The sequence below is a fragment of the Hemiscyllium ocellatum genome, chromosome 4, assembly GCF_020745735.1.
Source record: "Hemiscyllium ocellatum isolate sHemOce1 chromosome 4, sHemOce1.pat.X.cur, whole genome shotgun sequence".
Lineage (NCBI taxonomy): Eukaryota > Metazoa > Chordata > Chondrichthyes > Orectolobiformes > Hemiscylliidae > Hemiscyllium > Hemiscyllium ocellatum.
Genome location: NC_083404.1, coordinates 26,780,844 through 26,799,671, shown reverse-complemented (window position 1 = coordinate 26,799,671; position 18,828 = coordinate 26,780,844). Strand labels below are relative to the sequence as shown.

At 39.6% G+C, this 18,828-nt stretch overlaps 1 protein-coding gene across 1 annotated transcript in view; it reads left to right on the top strand.

Annotated features, from left to right (window-relative positions):
- The window catches only part of LOC132811644 (exostosin-1-like), a 162,132-nt gene that overhangs the window by 130,489 nt on the left and 12,815 nt on the right, over nt 1–18,828 (top strand). The window contains exons 4-9 of the mRNA XM_060822829.1: nt 4,093–4,212; nt 6,915–7,047; nt 9,138–9,256; nt 9,850–9,945; nt 12,924–13,013; nt 15,072–15,232. Coding sequence (XP_060678812.1) covers nt 4,093–4,212; nt 6,915–7,047; nt 9,138–9,256; nt 9,850–9,945; nt 12,924–13,013; nt 15,072–15,232 — 719 coding nt within the window. The remainder of the gene's footprint in view (nt 1–4,092; nt 4,213–6,914; nt 7,048–9,137; nt 9,257–9,849; nt 9,946–12,923; nt 13,014–15,071; nt 15,233–18,828) is intronic.

Sequence of the window (18,828 nt, the reverse complement as noted above, 5' to 3'; positions counted from 1 at the left end):
AAACTGGCAACCCTGGCACCAATACCATTCTTACGATCATTGTGTATGTAGACAAACATTTAGCTTGTCCTGCCTAGTTCCTGACACTTGCCTGAGCATAGCTGACAAAAGTGAAATCAACACTCACTTTGTAGGCATGGTCTTGGAGTTCCTGCTGGGTGGGGTGGTGGAGAGGCTGGACTTTCTGTTCCTCCAGAACCAGCAGTGGAAGCCACAACATCAGACCATATCAGCCCGGTCTGAGATTACTACCTTGGATGCAGTGTCTCAGTCACTTCAGTGAATGTCCATTAATCGAAGAATGACAGTGCCCTTCTTTACTCTGCCAACTTAAGTGACACCTCACACTCACTATCTCTGTGACGACACCAATCTTCTACCAAGACTTGACATCAAGATGGGCTTCCCATCTCAACAAATTCTACCACTTGCCTCACCATACTGCACATCCCTCCGATCGTAAGCATCTGTAGCCTCGCAGGTCATAGGCCTGTACTTTAACAGGGTAGAGGGCCAAAATGCTGACGAGGCTATTTTATTTAGAGGGGAAAATGACTCCTAGTTTTTCTAAAAAGCCAGAAAAAAAAACATTCTTAGAAACCGGTTGTTTGCATATTCAGCTTGTGGCAGGAGATAGCAATTCTCCCCTGAAAGCAGAGTGAATGCCGAGTACTGGTTCAGGAATGTTCCTTTGATAGAGATGTACCTGCAGAGCAAGCTAATTATGGGACTAGAATTGATGGGAATGATGCAAAGCTTACACAGGACTTTTAATCAGATAGTGACTGAGCTTGCTGTAAGGCGATATCTTCAAAGAGGTCAGCACATCCAAAGATGTTGGCAAGGCTGAGGGGATTAAGCAAGGTTCAATGTAGATGCAGAGAGCTAAAATAATCCCAAAGATCCCACAGAAGGTAATAGAGCTGATACAGATTAAGGGGGCTAAAGCAAAGGGCAGAGCCAGGGGAAAGTAAAGATATTGGAACAGAAGCAGCAGGGGTATGGTTGCCAAAGGGAATAGAATAGAATCACTCCAGAATGGAAGCAGGCCATTCAGCCCATTGACTTTATACCGACCGTCTGAAGAGCATCCCACCTAGGCCCTATCCCTATAACCCTGCAGTTTCCACAGCTAATCCATCTAGCTTACATATCCCTGGGCACTGTTGGGAATTTAGAATGGCAAATCTACCTAACTTGCACATATTTGGATTGTGGCAGGAAACTGGAGCATCCAGAGGAAACCTACGCAGACACAGAGAAAATGTGCAAATTCCACACAGTCGCACATGGGATGGAATCAAACCCAGCACTGTGAGGCAGCATTGTCAACCACTGAGCCACCATGCTGCACCTTTTTTAAAACTACTCATTTTGAGGCAATGAGAGAGTCTGATAACTAAATGGGTCTTCATTATACTTTGATGGAATGACCTTCAATGGTCTTTCCTCACTGTGCCTTGGCAGCAGTTGCCCCAAGTTTTTAATGTGTCCCTCAGCATGTAGTCTTGGGAGTATTCCTCCAAGGTTGAAATGGGGCCAGGAAAGGTACCAAGCAGGCAAATTTCCCCTTGATGGCGTGAGTCAGGCAGCTGGAGCAGTCTGACTTGTAATTATAGGATTTCCACATGTGTAGGATGCAATTGATTGTATCCATGTAAGTACTCTGGCTATCAGTAACTAGTAGTGTTCATGGACAGGAAAATCTCAGTCCATGAATATGCAGACAATCTGTGACCACATCAGTCAGGTAATGTAACTGCATACATTATCGAGGGAGCTGTCATGTTCCCTCAATTCTGGAATACCCACAGATGTCTGCATCTGACAAACCCTGAAATGAACCCACAGACTGACGCCAACTAAAAAGTGCAATGTTGCTCATACTTCCATTTGGGCTATAGTAGAGCAGTCTCCTGAAAATGTGATTTGGATGCCTCTGCCTGAGGCAGTACTGTGCATTATAATCCCAAGACAGTCTAGCTCTCACCCTGGTTGTTTGCTGTGCCCTTCACAAATTGCAATGATGAAGGGAGTTTCTTGGCAAGGAAAAGATCAAGAAGTGAGGGGTCAAATTTGAGGAGGAAGCTGATGTTGAGAGAGCCCATGAGACCCCTCACAGACACCAATACAAGAGGGTATGATTAGATGAGCCAGAGAGTCACCTGAAAACCTCATAGCCACCCCTTCCGGGACCTAAGCCAATAGACATACTTCCTTTACTGTTTTGTTTGTTGTGGACCATCTTAGTTGGAGGCTACTGTGTCTGCTATTTGACATTCTCATTGATGAGAAATATTTATTTTGCAATAAATTGTTTAGAGTAAAAGTTCTATCTGCTTGAGAAAGGAAACTTTGAGAGATCTCTAGGCTCTGTTGCAACTGTGCACATCTGAATTGTTACACAGTGGATACTTCAGTGCATACCAGGAAACCTCTTGCAGCCTAGTGGTAGTATCCCTACCCTTGGACCAAGAGACCTGAGTTCAGGTCCCACCTTCTCCAGAGGTGTGTAATAACATCTCTGAACAGGTTGATTAGAAAAATAGCTCAGTGAATACCAAAGGCTGTGATATTCTGGAACATCTGTTCATCAAAGGGAATGGGGGAGCATTTAACCTTAAGGCTTCTGACACCTGTGAAGTCCTACTTGATGTTAATACTCCCACTATACCTTCTTCCTACAGTCCTGTGGAGAGTTGGGATTGTACACTGTATAAGTCCAACAGCTACACATCTGCTGTTGGAGGTGGACAAATGCTGACACCTTTTCCAATAAAAGACATCTAACCACTGCTACTTGAATTTCATGGCATTACTAACACTGAATCCCCCACTATCAACCTCCTGAGAGTTACCATTGACAAGAAACTCAACTGGAATCACCAGATAAACACAATGGCTAAAAGAGCAGGTCAGAGGCTTGGAGTACTGTGGTGGATAACTCTCATCCTGACTCCCCACTTGCCTGAATCAATGCATCTCCAACTTCAGTCAAGAAGCTTGATGCCATCCAGGACAATGCAACACACTTGATTGGCACCACATCTCCAAAGCTCAATATCAGCAGTGTGTATACCATCCGCAACATGTATTGCAGAAATTCACCAAAGATCTTGAAATAATGCCTTCTAAACCTATGATCACTTCTATCTAGAACGATAAGGGTAGGAGCACCACCACCTGCAAGTTGCCCTCCAAACCAGTCACCTTCCTGACTTTGAAATTAGATTAGATGAGATTCCCTACAGTGTGAAAACAGGCCTTTGGCCCAACAAGTCCACACCGATCCTCTGGAGTAACCCACCCAGACCCATTTCCCTCTGACTATTTCACTTAACACTTTGGTCAACTTAGCATGGACAATTCACCTGACCTGCACATTTCTGGACTGAGTGAGGAAACCCACACAGACTCTGAGAGAATGTGCAAACTCCACACAAAGAGTCGCCCAAGGCTGGAATCAAACCCGGGTCCCTGGCGCTGTGAGGCAGCAGTGCTATCCGCTGTGTTGCCCCGAAATATATTGCCATTTCTTCATTGTCGTAAGGTCAGACCCTGGAATTCCCTCCCTAAGGGCATTGTGGATCAATGGACTGCAGCGGTTGAAGAAGCTCACCACCTTCTCATAGGCAACCAGGGACGAGCAATAAATGTTGGCCCAGCCAAGGGTACCTTGGTCTCACAAGTGAATAAAGTAACACTGTCTAACTCCTCTGGAAACCATTCAATGTTTGGCCTCAAGTCCTTTCTGTGGCAGAGAATTCCATAGGTTCACCACGCTCTGGATGAAGAAATGTCTCCTCATCTCAATGCTAAATGACCTATCCCATTTCCTTAGATGATGATCATGGGTTCTGGACTTCGCAGTCATTGAGAGCATCCTTCCTCCTTTGTATTGCCTTATGTGTTGTTCTGGTTACAGATCTAACTTGGTATAGCTGTTGCATGACTGTCTTGCAAATTCACTAGTGCAGTTATGTTAATTGGCAGATCTTCTCACTGACATGGAGATTTATTCATCAATCAGAACATTTAGATGATTAGCACACATTTTCTGCATTGGTTATTGTTCATTGTCTTGTCTTACAGATACCTTCAACAATAAGATCTATTAACCATGACAAAATCCTAGCACTTAAGCAACAGACACAGTTCTTATGGGAAGCATATTTTTCTTCAGTTGAGAGGATAGTATTGACTACATTAGAAGTGAGTATGACATGGGTTTAACATATGCTAATTTATCCTTTAATCCAACAATGAAATCTGTTCTGTACTTTTCAAGTTGTTAATAATAAAGTATTTCTGCATGCTTAACTAGTTCTAAATAACTTTGTTTTTTTTGAGGATGTTAATTTGGAAAATTACTTAACTCGAAGATTTCAGCATAAAATAGACGTTATTTGCAATTGATTTTTTTTTAGATTAATTTCTGCTGCTTATGACAAAATTGTGACGAATGAAGTTTTGACTTAATCAGTGTAAATGTAAATAGTAAATGTAAAAAGCCTATCCAACATTATTTCCTGGAATATCACTACAAAATACAAATAATTGAAAGCTTAGATTTAGTGTGTGGAATGGCAGGGATGTAAGAATAATAATATTATACTCCACTTAAATTTGAAACTGCATTGATGCTATAAACAGCCCTTCCAAACTTTACTCAAGTGGATTTGACAGCACTTATTCTTCAAGGCTATGTGACAAACACACACAAATTTTTGGTGTGAGTTCTTTATAGTTAAAATCATAATGTAAGGAGTTAAAATTGCATAGGCAATGTAATTCTCAACAGAAAGTTCATTACCTCAGATCCAAACAGGCTGGCTGTGAGGGTTTCACAGGGTGAATGTTTGAGACAATCCTATTGTTTAACTAATGTGTAAATTAATCTTTCCTTATTGTGTAGGACCCTAAATATTCTTTGCAGGGACATCAGTTATCAATTTGTAGTTTCAGTCTCTGATATACTTGCTGTTCACAATGTAGCAGGCTTCACAATGGGAAGACGAAATGCAGATTGGTTGAGTGCTCTGTGGAACACTTCATTCAGACTGCATGCATTACATTAATCATCCAACCACCAGTCATATTAATTTGCCACTCCAGCATCTAATGAAGCTGAAAGTGCAACACCACCTCTTTCAGTGATTCAGCATAGACTGCTTTTTTTTTAAATAGCAACTGTTGGTAATGATTCTACTGTAGCCATTTACACCACCTCTAGATTAATTAGTAGTTTCGTGTTTTATTGTCAGTCGAGTTCACCTCACACCATCATCCCATTTGTCACTTAATCATTCCCATTTGTTTTCTTTTTCCCCCACATAGCTACCACTTTCCCAATTTCTACCTACTTAAAACTTGATGTATCTTAACCTCTTACCAGATCTGGTGAAAGATCATCGATCTGAAGCATTAACTTTGCTTCACTTTCCACAGTGCTGTCTGATGTGCTGAGTATTTCCAATATTTTCTGTTCTTGGATGTAGGTTTGCTCGCTGAGCTGGAAGGTTCATTTTCAGATGTTTCGTCACCATACTTGGTGACATCTTCAGTGAGCCTCCAAATGAAGCACTGGTGGTATAGCCTGCTTTCTATTTATATGTTTGAGTTTCCTTGGTTTCCAATGAAACTCAAACATATAAATAGAAAGCAGGTTACGCTTCATGTGGAGGCTTATTGAAGATTTTACCTAGTATGGTGACGAAACGTCTGAAAAAGAACCTTCCAGCTCAGCAAGCAAATTTACATCCACAACCTCAACCTACACTACAAATCTCACTAAGTTTTCTGTTCTTAGTGAAGGTGCTGGAAATCTGAAATATCTTGCTTTTGTTAGCTGATCTAGATGACCGGCATTATTATATTTAATCCAAGGCTGGATTAGTGCAGTAGAGAAAGACAATTGCTCACTGCAGTCGTCTTCTAGCCTTACCAGGATTGTATGCATCCCTTACACTCATAAAGTCTCTATAATTGGATAGCAATCAACAGTGAGGAACGTGGTTTATCTTTCAGTTTACCCTCACCACAAATTTTTACCTTCTAATTATTTCACTAGCTAAAATAAATTATTTATTTAAATATACTGGGAATAGAGTCTGGAAATTTCTCGTTTAGTTTGACTTTGTTTTGCTTATTAGACTGTTAAAACAAATTGTATAATAGCCTATACTTGGGGTGGCATGATAGCTCAGTGGTTAACATTGCTAGCTCATAGTATCAGGGATTCGTTCACAATTCCCACCTTGGGTGATTGTGGAATTTGCACATTTTCCCTATGTCTGTGTGTTTCTCCTCTGGGTGCTCTGGTTTCCTCTCTCAATCCAAAATTGTGCAGATTATGTGGATTGGTCATGGTAAATTGCCTGTAATGTCCAGGGATATTCAGGCTAGGTGGATTAGACATGAGAAATGTAGAGTGACAGGGTGGCGAGGTGCATCTGTGTGCGATGCTCTTCAGAGGGGCAGTGTGGAATCGATGGGCCGAATGACCTGCTTCCATACTTATAGGGATTCTATGATTCTATCTTGAAACACAGGATTAAGTTGTATCATGGCAAAAATGAAAGCTCATTGCCTCCTAAATTGTTATTTTAGCTACCTTACTGTAGATTTAATTGTGGTAGCATACTTTTAGCTTTCATAAAGTAAACTATGATCTTCAAACATGAATAAGTATGATGTTGCAATTTTTACTGTAGTTGCTTTGAAGTTAAATATATTTGTGTAAGCATAATCTATGCGCTTTAAATGGAGTTGTTCTGGAAACTAAATAAGCAAGAACTGACAAATGGATTTTGCAAAATTTATCACCATTAATTCTGTTTGTTTGGGAATTATGCATCCCCATAATCATTGGGTCAGAAAATGTTAGAATTGCTAACGATGTATGTTTTTGATAGATAATTCAAGATCGAATTCTTAACCATATATCTCGCAATGGTTTAATTTGGAATAAACCTCCAGGGGGATTATTTAGTCAACCACAGTATTCAACGCATCTAGGAGATTTTCCTTTTTATTATTCTTATTTAGGTAAGTAGAATGCAAATTAATTCCGGCTGAAATGAAAGTATTCATGAATCGTAATATGTTGGTAACTTTTCATATGTTGAATCCTTTTCTTATACAAAGTATATTGACATCACATTTATGTATTTACAATGCAAGGCTTTAGCTATAAGTTACAAACAAAACAAGGTTTAATCTCATTGTTAAATTGCTTCCTTGTATGGAAATGGTAGGGATTGCAAGCATGCCAACCTGAAATTTCACTGCTGACTGATTCTGTGCTGATATAGTTGTGGAAGAATTTTATGAATGCAATAATAATTTCAGTAGTAGTCTTTTGATTTTGATTTTTGATGTTGGATACAACCCAACTTGTGGGTCAGTGTTTATTGCCAAATATTTATTGACTCATATTTTTGGAATGACCATTGTAAAGTTGGATTCCTCCTCCTCCTGTTTTTTTTTCAAATGCAATAATGCAGATTGTGATGTTAATACAATTTGCTTTTTCATATTTGTATTTAACAAATTTCAATTGAAAATACCATTTAGTGCACACATTCCCATTGATTTTCAACTATTTATGGTGTGGAAAAGATACTCTGTTACTTGCATATTGGCTCAAATTACTGACTGTTTGCACTACTATACATTACCCATGTAAAAACAGTAATTCGTTGCCAACCACCACCTGACTTTCGAGAAATTACTTAACTTTCTGAGGCATGTATAGTTCTTAAGGCTGATCCCTCATAACAGGAGAACTCCTGTAATATTGATAGAACATAGGAAAATACAACACAGGAACAGGCCCTTCTGTCCACCCAGCCTGTGTCTACCATTATGCCATTCTAAACAAATCCTGTATGCCTGCACTTGGCCTGCATTCCCTACCCATATGCCTGTCTAAATGCCTGTTAAACTTTGCTATCAAGTCTGCTTCTATCAACTTCCCTGGCAGCATGTTCCAGGCTCCTACAATCCTCTGTGTAAAAACTGAAACTTGTCTTGCACATCTCCTTTAAATTTAACCCCCTAACCTTAAGCCTATGCCTCCTAGTCATTGACATTTCCATCCTGGGAAAAAGAACTCCAACTGCACACCTTATCCATGCCCCTCATAATTTTATATATATATCTGTCAGGTCGCCTCCTCAGCTTCTGATGTTGTCATATTAATAGACATAATTGTCTGACTTCTCCTTCTAGCAAATACATTCTAATCCAGGCTACATCCTGTTAAACCATGCTTGTACACTGTCCAAAGGTTCTATATCCTATAATTTCAAACCAGAACTGCACACAATACTCCAGATGAAGCCTAGCTAAAATTTTATATAACTGCAATATGACTTGCCAACTTACTAAGAAAGGCAAACAAGCTGTATGTTTTCTTTACCACCTGATCCACTTGTGTTCCTACTTTTAGGGAGCAATAGACTTGTACCCCACGATCCTTCTGTATATTAGTACTCCTTAAGGGTCTTGCTAATTACTGTTGCATATGACCTCCCAACTGCATCTCCACACAATTGTTTGGATTAAACTCTATCTCCATTTCCCTACCCAATTTTTCAGCTGATTTATATTTTGCTTTGATAAGCTTCCTTACTATCCGGAATTCCACAAATTTTAGTTTTGTTAATAAGCCTACTAGTCAGACCATCAACATTTTCATCCAGATCATTTACATATATTATAAATAACAGGTGTTTATGTTCTTGCATAAACACCTCTAATATTCTTGTTTCGTTCTCAGTCATATAACAACTTAACACTTATTGTTCACCAGGGCCAAATTGACCTTCCACACTTACCAGCTCCACAGTCAGCAATTCGCAGTGCACAAAGTTTTTTTTCAGCTGATGCTGAGGGGAACCAGTGTGACTAATGGAATATATCATGAGTGTCTCGGCTCAAATGTGGGATTTGTGTTAGAATCCTGATTGTGAATGGTAGCGTGTTTTTATGCCTAGTTTTAGTGAGCTGTAGTATATATTGTCACATGCACTGCCTGCTTAAGTAACTGTCTTAAATTTTTTTCCAAGTGTCAGCAGCTTAAATTATCTGAATAGTTTTGATCTTTAACCTTTTCCTATGTTTTTTGGTTTCAGGTATAAAGCCTTCATCTAAGTTTACTGCGGTTATCCACGTAGTGACTCCGCTGGTTTCGCAGTCACAGCCAATATTAAAGCTCCTAGTAGCTGTTGCTAAGTCCCAATATTGTGCCCAGGTAAATTGTCCATTTTTTTTTCTATTTGATAGCTGATAAATGTTTCTTAAACACTGTGGACATTTGTGCTTTTAAAATCTCCTCTCAAATTTCTTTCCTGTTCTCTGGAAGGCATAAGTGTCAAATATCTTACTGTTACCTCATTAAATTGGCTGTAAGGTATTTAATGGCAGATGTCAACAACTACTTGTCTGTGGTGTTTTTACAGTTTTTGGGGTTAAAACATAATCAACTGTTTGAATATGGGCAGATTTGATATCCTTCCCTTATCTTTGTAACCATGGTATGCAAAATTAAACTGATAAGGTGCACACTTTTGAGGTCTGCATTTAGTTGCTCCTTTTGAATTGGGATTGTTTTATCTGAAATCTTAGCCTAATTGCTCTATATTTGTTGAAATGTTGTCAAGGTGTGTTTACAAATAAAATGTTGGGAAATGTTACAGTATTGTCAAATTAAGATTAATGATTGTCCTTTTGAAGTATGTAATTATGTTGTCAATACATAATTTATGTAATAGAGCATTTTAATTGGCACAAACTTAAAGGCAGTGTAAATTTTGTATATTAATCCCAATTGTTGGTTGTTTGTAGGTTATTGTGTTATGGGACTGTGACAAACCTTTGCCAGCCAAACATCGGTGGCCCTCCACTACTGTCCCTGTGTTGGTAATTGAAGGGGAAAATAAAGTAAGTTTTCTTAGATTGCACACTTCAATCTCAAAATACTTCATTATGATCTGTGTGTTGACAGTGGGTGATTGCTCATAGGATTTGCAGACTTTGATAACTTTGTGTACTTCTGAATATAGCTTTGATATTTGACAAAAAAAATTGTAAGTATTTAAAGCAAAAATGCACTGTCATCAGATTAAAGTATATTTGATTTTTTGTTTATAGGCTTTCAACTGTTTGCCAATATTTGTCACTGTCCTAACTCCATGACCAAGCACTCTGACTGTTCCAGTGTTTAAGCAGAGAGTATGCAATGAAGTTCAAATGTATTCTAAAATATATCTGACAACATTGGGCCCAGTAATTTGAATTCCAGTAATACTAATGGTTTATAGGATCTGTGTTCTGTGTAATTTGTAATAATGAGAGACATCATTGCACGTAAGGGTTTATTTTTAAATTAAATGTTTCAGTAGCTTTCATAGACACTAACTGTGGGTAGATCAATTTTTTTATCATTTATGCTGTGGCCACATTAAGTGTCTTGCTCATGGGGAGACATTCATTGGAAATTAGTTCAAGCTGTGGCTGCCATGAAAATATGTAATCCAGGCGAGTGAATCAGTAACATTCAAATTATCAACTAAACAGTTGAGTTAAAATTCTAAGTACAGGGTGTCATTGATACGATATTTATACTGTAAAGTGAAGTATGCTGAATTTTTGTTTTATATTTTAACCCTTCCTGCTGCCTAATGAATTTCCTGCTGGAAAATGTATAATATGAATTGTGCTCCAAACTGCAAGTCTATTTGGGGAAAGGCTGAACAATTTAAAATCTTTAGAATGTTAAAATTAAATTCATATTTGACATTGAAAATTATCATGTATATTTATGAAAACAATTTTGAGTTTAATGTTTAAGATATCCCTGTGATTCATGCCATTCCCTTCTCATTTCTCCCATAACATCCTAAGATTGCAAATTCCATGGGAATGTGGTTAGAGTCCTCTAGTGCTTTCCCTTCGTCCTTTCTCTCAAACCAGCTAAGATGTTTGCCTGTCACATTGGTTTTAATTTTGAAATAAGTTACATCAACTCATCATTTTCTAAAATAAGTACTTGGAAATATTAACAAGAACTGTCAGGCCTAGAGAATTGCTATGGCTGTCATTCCCTTCACCAAAACCACCCATATTCCATAACAAAATCCATCTCCATGCTGCTTCAGCTTATTAGTCTTATCCATATGCACAACTATTCTAATAATCCTGGCTGTCTTTGCACTTTGCAGCCTCTAAACTTCACATATAAAACTGATTTTTCTGAAATTTTTAGCACAGAAAAGGGCCATTTGGCTCTATGTATCTGTGCTAGTCAATAAAGATCTGACTGCATTAATCCCATTTTTTCTCTTCTGGTCCATAGCTCTGGGTGCCTTGTCAACACAGGTGAATATCTAAATACTGCTTGAATATTGCAGGAGTTTCTAATTCATCCACTCCAGGCAGTTAGTTCTAGATACCTACCACTCTCTGATGAAAAAGAATATTCTCCTCAACACTCTTATTAGATTTCTCCCTCTTGTCTAAGATCTGGTTATTGCAACCCCCCACCCCACCAATAATAATGGAAAGAGATCTTTCATACTCATCCTACCAATGTCCCTCATAATCTTATATGCCTCTATCCAGAACTTTCCCAAATATTTGTTGCTTCAAAGACTATCCAGTCTTTCCTCATAGATCAGATACTCCAGCAAGGTAGTATCCTTGTAAATCTCTTCTGCATCTTCTCTAGTGCACTAACATCTTCCTATAACACAGTGGCCTGTACTGCACACAATGCTCCAGTTGTGGCCTAACCAGTGTACTTTTTACGGTTCTAGTACATCTTTCTTGCTCCTGTACTTTCTGCCTCGTTTAATAAAAATCAAGTATCTCATGCCACCTTAACCACCTTATTTAACTATCCTACTCCCTTCACGGATCTTTGGATATTCACACCAAGGTCTTTCTGATCATCAGTTCCTTCTAAAAATCTATCGTTCATCATATAATCCCTTATCTTGTTAGTCCGCGTGAAATGTATTACCTTATTTTTATGTGTTTGATTCTATTTGCCACTGCTCTGCCCAGCTGACCAGTTCATTGATAATCCTCCAGCAGATTTTGGTAATCTTCCAGCAGATTTTGGTGCTCCTCTTCACAATGTACTACCCTACACATTTTCATATCTTATATAAACATCTTAATCATACTCCCTACATTAAGTCCAAATGATTAATGTACACCATAAACAGTAAGTGCTGCAATATTTAGCCCTTTGGAACTCTGCTAAAAAAAGATTTCCAGTGACACAATTATCTCCCTGCCATCGCTTCTGCTTCTTGCTTCTCAGCCAATTTTGGATCCAGTATGCCATTTTGCCATGGGCACTCTCACTTTCTTGACCAGTCTACATGATGGATGCACTAAAATTTTACTAAAGTCTGTGTAGACCCCATTCAAGGCATTATTCCCAACAACATTCCTCGTTAATTCTCCATAAATTTGATCAAATTTGTCAAACATGACCTTCCTTGAATAAATCTATGCCTACTATCCCTGATTAATGCATGTCTCTATGTGGGAATATACTGTACACTATCCCTCAGAATTCTTTTTAAAAACATAATCACCATGACGATAAGACTGAATGCCCTGTAATTTGTCAGTCCATCCCTTCCTCCATTTTTTTAATAATGGGACAATGTTAGCAGTGTTCCAAACCTCTGGCACTTTACCTGTGGCCAAAGATTATTTGAAAATTACTGCCAGATCCCCTGATATCTTCTCCCTTGACAGCCTAGGTTACCCCTCATTTGGGCCTACAGACTTTTCAAGTTGCCAAGCCTCCTCATATCTCCTCACTCACTGTTTATTCAGGTCTTGACTTTATTGTCATTAAAGAAGCAAAATTAATTGCCAATTTTCTTCTACATTATGTATAGGTTATGAGTAGTCGTTTTCTTCCCTATGATGCCATCAATACGCATGCAGTACTTAGCCTTGATGAAGACACTGTTCTTTCTACCACTGAGGTGAGGGTACACCAATCTTTTAGCTCAGCTTGAAACCTACTGTCCTGTTTGGGAAGTTGTGCACCTTAAGAAGATCTTGAATGTTATTGCTCTCTACTGAGCTATTGGACATCATTGAGGCTGGTGATGTGCACACCGCAATTAGCTTCATGCGTCTTGGCTGAGGAGAAGAGAATGTGGCTCGGATTAGTGTTTCTCATTCCTATTGGATGTGCTGTGCTGGAAAGCATTTGTGCACATGTTGAGTGAGAACAGAGTGGAGCTCATTGCAAAAATTTAAAGATAAAGCTAGATTATAGGATTTGTTTTTGATTACCACAGCAAAGATCCAGCACAAACACGGGACCAGATTTTCATAGTGTTATGCCGACTCCAAAGTCCTTCAAAAATGGTGGGCAAGGGATCACTGGTGTGGGATAAGGATGTGGGTAGAGAGTTTCCCCCTGCCGTATTCCCAACCTGGTCAGTTTCATTGTGAGGTTAGAAACTGAAAGGTCTCGGAAAATGTTTTTTTTGACAGATATGGAAGAAGGGTGAAGGACATGGTGTTGAGGCCCAGTGCCCAAAAGTGGCAAAAGAGAAAAAGATGTAAAATACATGCAAATTATGGTGTGAAAGGCAGGGAATGAGTCATCGCTGCTGAGAGCAAAATAAACGAACCAAGCACAAACCAGAGGATTGTGGAGGTGGTTGGAGAAAACGTAAGAAAAATGGAAGACCGGCATCGTGCAGTCATTTTCTGAAGTTATAAGATTCAATGTTGGGTCTTAGAACCTGTAAGGTACCTAAGTGGAAAATGGGATGTTGTTCATTGGAAAGGTGGATAAATCTCCAGTTACCTGATCATGTGTACCCAAGAACTCTGTATGGAAGCTAGGGAGGTGATTGTTGGGCCTCTTGCTGAGATATTTGGATCATTGATAGCCAACATCCAGTCGTCCGGCTAACATGTTGCAACTATTTAAGAAAGGCAGTAAGGAAAAGCCAAGGAACTAGAGACAGGTGAGCCTGACATTGGTATTGAGCAGGTTGTTGGTGAGAATCCTGAGGGACAGGATTTACATGTATTTGGAAAGACAAGGATTGATTAGGGATAGTCAACATGGCTTTGTGCGTGGGAAATCATGTCTCACTAACTTGATTGAGTTTTTTGAAAAAAGTAACAGAGGATTGATGAGGACAAAGCATTGGATGTGATCTATAGGGACTTCAGTAGGCATTTGACGAAGTTCCTCATAGGAGACTGGTTAGCAAGGTTAGATCATACGGATTACAGGAAGAACTAGCCATTTGGATACAGACTGGAGGCCTGAGAACAGTGGTGTGCCACAAGGATTGGTACTGGGTCCACTGCTTTTCGTCATTTATATAATTGATTTGGATGTGAACATGGGAGATATAGTTAGTAACTTTGCAAATGACACCAAAATTGGAGATGTAGCAGACAGTGAAGAAGGTTACCTCAGAGTAAAATAGGATCTTGATCAGTTTGGCCAATGGGCTGAGGAATAGCAGATTAAGTTTAATTTAGGTGAATGTGAGGTGCTGCATTTTGGAAAGGCAGTTAGGGCATTATACACTTAATGGCAAGGTCCTGGGGAGTGTTGCTGGACAAAGAGACCTTGGAGTGCAGGTTCATAGTTCCTTGAAAGTGGAATCACAAGTAGATAGGACAGTGAAGAAGGTGTTTAGTATGCTTTCCTTTATTGGTCAGACCACTGAGTATAAGAGTTGGCAGGTCATGTTGCAGTTCTACAGGATATTGGTTAGGCCAATTTTGGAATATTGTGTGCAATTCTGGTCTCCCTCCCAAAGGAAGGATGTTGTGAAACTTGAAAGGGTTCGGAAAAGATTTACAAGGATGTTGCCAAGGTTGGAGGTTTGAATTATAGGGAGAGCCTGAATAGGCTGGGGCTGTTTTTAAAAGTTGTGAAAATGACAAAAGATTATAGCTGTTGTAAGTCACCTGCATACAGATATAACATTTCTTCTTTATTATGCAGGTTATTTGTTCCTAATTTTGTGAAAAAAAAATGATTGGGCTTCATCTTATTTTAGGTGGATTTTGCCTTCATTGTGTGGCAAAGCTTCCCTGAAAGAATTGTGGGATACCCAGCTCGCAGTCACTTCTGGGACAGCACAAAAGAAAGATGGGGTTACACATCTAAATGGACCAATGATTACTCTATGGTCCTAACAGGCGCTGCTTTCTACCATAGGTATGTACATGGCAGTAAAACATTGCTCTTTAAGCTTTCTTGTACAATAACCATTTATATTTTTCCTGTAAAGCTGAATTCAACTATACAGAGAATTTGGTAAGTCATTATCGAACTGACCTTTGGCAAAGTATTTTAATTTTCTTCTAAGGTTAAAATTTTTCATAGTCACAATCCTTATAGACAGCATGACAACTTAAAAAGACAACTGAGAGTGCTTTAATTCTTCTTTGATGGAAAAGAAAGTTTCTGTTTAACTTCAGCAGAGTTATTGTGTATAATTCTGGGTGCATCAGTCTTGAAAGTGGCTTGCAAAGTGGCAAAAAGAGCAAAGAGGCTTTGTACCAACAGACCACTTGCCCTTCCCTATTACCAGCTGAACTTGAATGCTAGCCTTTTGTGACTTACGCCAGAGAATGCCCAAAGTCCATTTGTGCTGCAGCTCTCTGCAGTCTTTCTTCATTTAAATAGCATTCACTCCCCTCTACCTTCTACTGAAGTGCACAACCTCTAATTTCCTCACATTTTATTCTATTTACCAAGTTTCTCTTCACTCACTCACTCTGTCTACAGAGGAACCTCAATTATCCGGCATTTGATTATCTGAATTTCGGATTATCCAACCAAGATCACAAGGTCCTGATGCTCGGCTAAACTGTTATCCGGCGTTCAATTAGCCGAATGAAATACTCTCTCTCCGTGTCCTTCGGATAATTGAGGTTCTTCTGTGTATCTTTCTCAGGCTGACATCCTCACCACTGACTATCACACCTATTTTTATATCATCTGCAAAACAGAAGATTGTTTCTCTCATTCCAGTCATTAATCGTATTGTAGCTAATTGTAGCCCCACCATTGATCCCTGTAACAGTGCCCTAGTTACAAGTTGCTGCCTTGAAGATATCCCCTTTTATCCAACACTGTCTTCCGTTCATACTAAGAATTGAAGAAGAGTGTCCCACAGTCAGCATAACAGTGAAGCAGTTCAGGAAGATCGGTTCACCATAGTGGTGATTGCAAAACATTGCAGGAAGTGAGTCCTGTAGTGCAGCACTCTGGGAAGGGATACCTGCAATCGATCATGGTGAAGCAGTCCAGGAAGAGTGTCTCGCAATCAGCATTACAATGAAATAGTCTACAAAGTGTCCCCTGCAGTCACTACTTTTTGAAAAAACAGAAGTATCAGCACAGCAAATCTAAGTTAATTGGCTGGTAAGAAACAACTGTTGGGGACTACCTGTAATTTGCTATAAATTAGAAAAGTGTACTTTTAAGTACTAGAAACAAGTAAAAGTTATGACCCAGTATAATAGAGGGAGTGACTGGGAAGCACTTGAATTAGCATTGATAGAGAGAAAGGAGAAAGTGAGGTCTGCAGATGCTGGAGATCAGAGCTGAAAATGTGTTGCTGGAAAAGCGCAGCTGGTCAGGCAGCATCCAAGGAACAGGAAATTTGACGTTTCGGGCATAAGCCCTTCTTCAGGAATTTGATAGAGAGAAAGTTTTGGTAAATTTTAGCAGGCTTTTAAAAGTGGATAAACCCCAGTCCCAGATTGCTGTGAAATGCAATGGAGGTGATTGCAGGGCCTCTGACATTAATTTTCAAATCCCCTCTGGCCACATTTCAGTATGAACATAGAAGATATAGATAGTAAGTTTGCAAATGACACCAAAATTGGAGGTGTAGTAAATAGCAAAGAAGGTTACCTCAGATCACAACAGGATGTTGATCAGGTGAGCCAATGGGTTGAGGAGTGGCAGATGGAGTTTAATTTTAGATTAATGTGAGGTGCTGCATTTTGGAAAAGCAAATCAGAGCAAGACTTATACACTTAATGGTAAGGTCCTAGGGAGTGTTACTGAACAAAGAAACCTTGGAGTGCAGGTTCATAGCTCCTTGGAAATAGAGTCGCAGGTAGATAGGATAGTGAAGACGGTATTTGATATGCTTTTCTTTATTGGTCAGTGTATTGAGTGCAGAAATTGGGAGGTCATATTGCAGCTGTAGAGGACATTGGTTAGACCACTTTTGGAATATTGCGTGCAATTTTGGTCTCCTTCCGATTGGAAGGATGTTGTGAAACTTGAAAGGGTTCAGAAAAGATTTACAAGGATGTTGCCAGGGTTAGAGGATTTGAGCTATAGGGAGAGGTTGAATAGACGGGGGCTGTTTTCCCTGGAGTGCGAAGGCTGAGGGGTAACCTCGTGGAGATTTATAAAATTGAATGGCATGGATAAGATAAAGAGACAAAGTCTTTCCCCTCGGGTGGGGGAGTCCAGAGCTAGAGGGCATAGGTTTAGGGTGAGAGAGAAAAGATACAAAAGGGACATAAGGGGCAACTTTTTCATGCAGAGGTGCGTATATGGAATGAGCTGCCAGAGGAAATGATGGAGGCTGGTACAATTGCAACATTTGAGGCATCTGGATGGGAATATGAATAGAAAGGGATATAAGCCAAATGTGACTAGATTAGGTTGGGATATTTGGTCAGCATGGACGAGTTGGTCTGTCTCTGTGCTGTACATCTCTATGAATCTATGACACAGAAAAGCTGTCAGTGGGTCTGAGAGCACCTAATGTAGTACTACTATTCAAGAAGGGTAGTTGGGATAAACTAGGAAACTACAAGTCCAATATCTGTTGTTGGAAAACTATTGGAAAATATTCTGAGGTACAGAAATCAACTCCACTTGAAGAAATGAGGATTAATCATGCATAGTCAGTATGGCTTTTTAAGGGGGAGATCATGCCTTACAAATTTGATGGTTGATAGGCTGGCTGAGCAGTGGCAAATGGAGTTTAATCCTGAAAAGTGAGAGAGAATGCATTTTTGGAGGACTAACAAGGCAAGTTAAATGGTAGGACTCTAGGAAGTACAAAAGATAAGAGGGATCTTGGTTTGCAGGTACATAGATCTTTGAAGGTAGTCAGACAGACAGATAAAACAATGAACAGTACAACACAGGAACAGGCTCTTTGGCCCACCAAGACTGCTTTCTAAACTAAAATAGAAGGTGGTTAAGAAGACATCGGGATACTCACTAAACAAAAGACCAAAAGAATTGCGGATGCTGGAAGTCGGAAGCAAAAAACAGAAATTGCTGTGAAGAGAAGACAGAGGTAATGTTTTGGATCCAGTGATCCTCCTTCACTATGGGACAGGACACTTGCCTTTATTAGTGAAGGCATTCAGCATGATTAAAGAGGTTATGATGTGAGTTTAACCACAGCTCGAGTACAATGTGCAGTTCTGGTTGTCACACTATAGGAAGAATATGATTGCTTTGGAGAAGGTTCAGAAGAGATTCACCCCAGAGGTTGACTGGGGGAAGTAATTCCGTTATGAAGAGAGACTACACTGAGGTGGGGTCCATGATTGAGATGTAAAAGACTGACGTATGGATACGGTGAATAGAGAGCTGCTGTTCTGCTTGGTTGAGGGGTCAGACATGAGGGCATAGTTTCAGGGTAAAGGGTAGAAGATTTCAGAGGGGATTTGGAACAAAATGTTTTCACTCAGCGGATGTTAGGAATTTGGAATGTACAGCCTGGGGAGGTTGTGGAGGTCGGAAAACGTAAAACCTTTCAAAAAGCT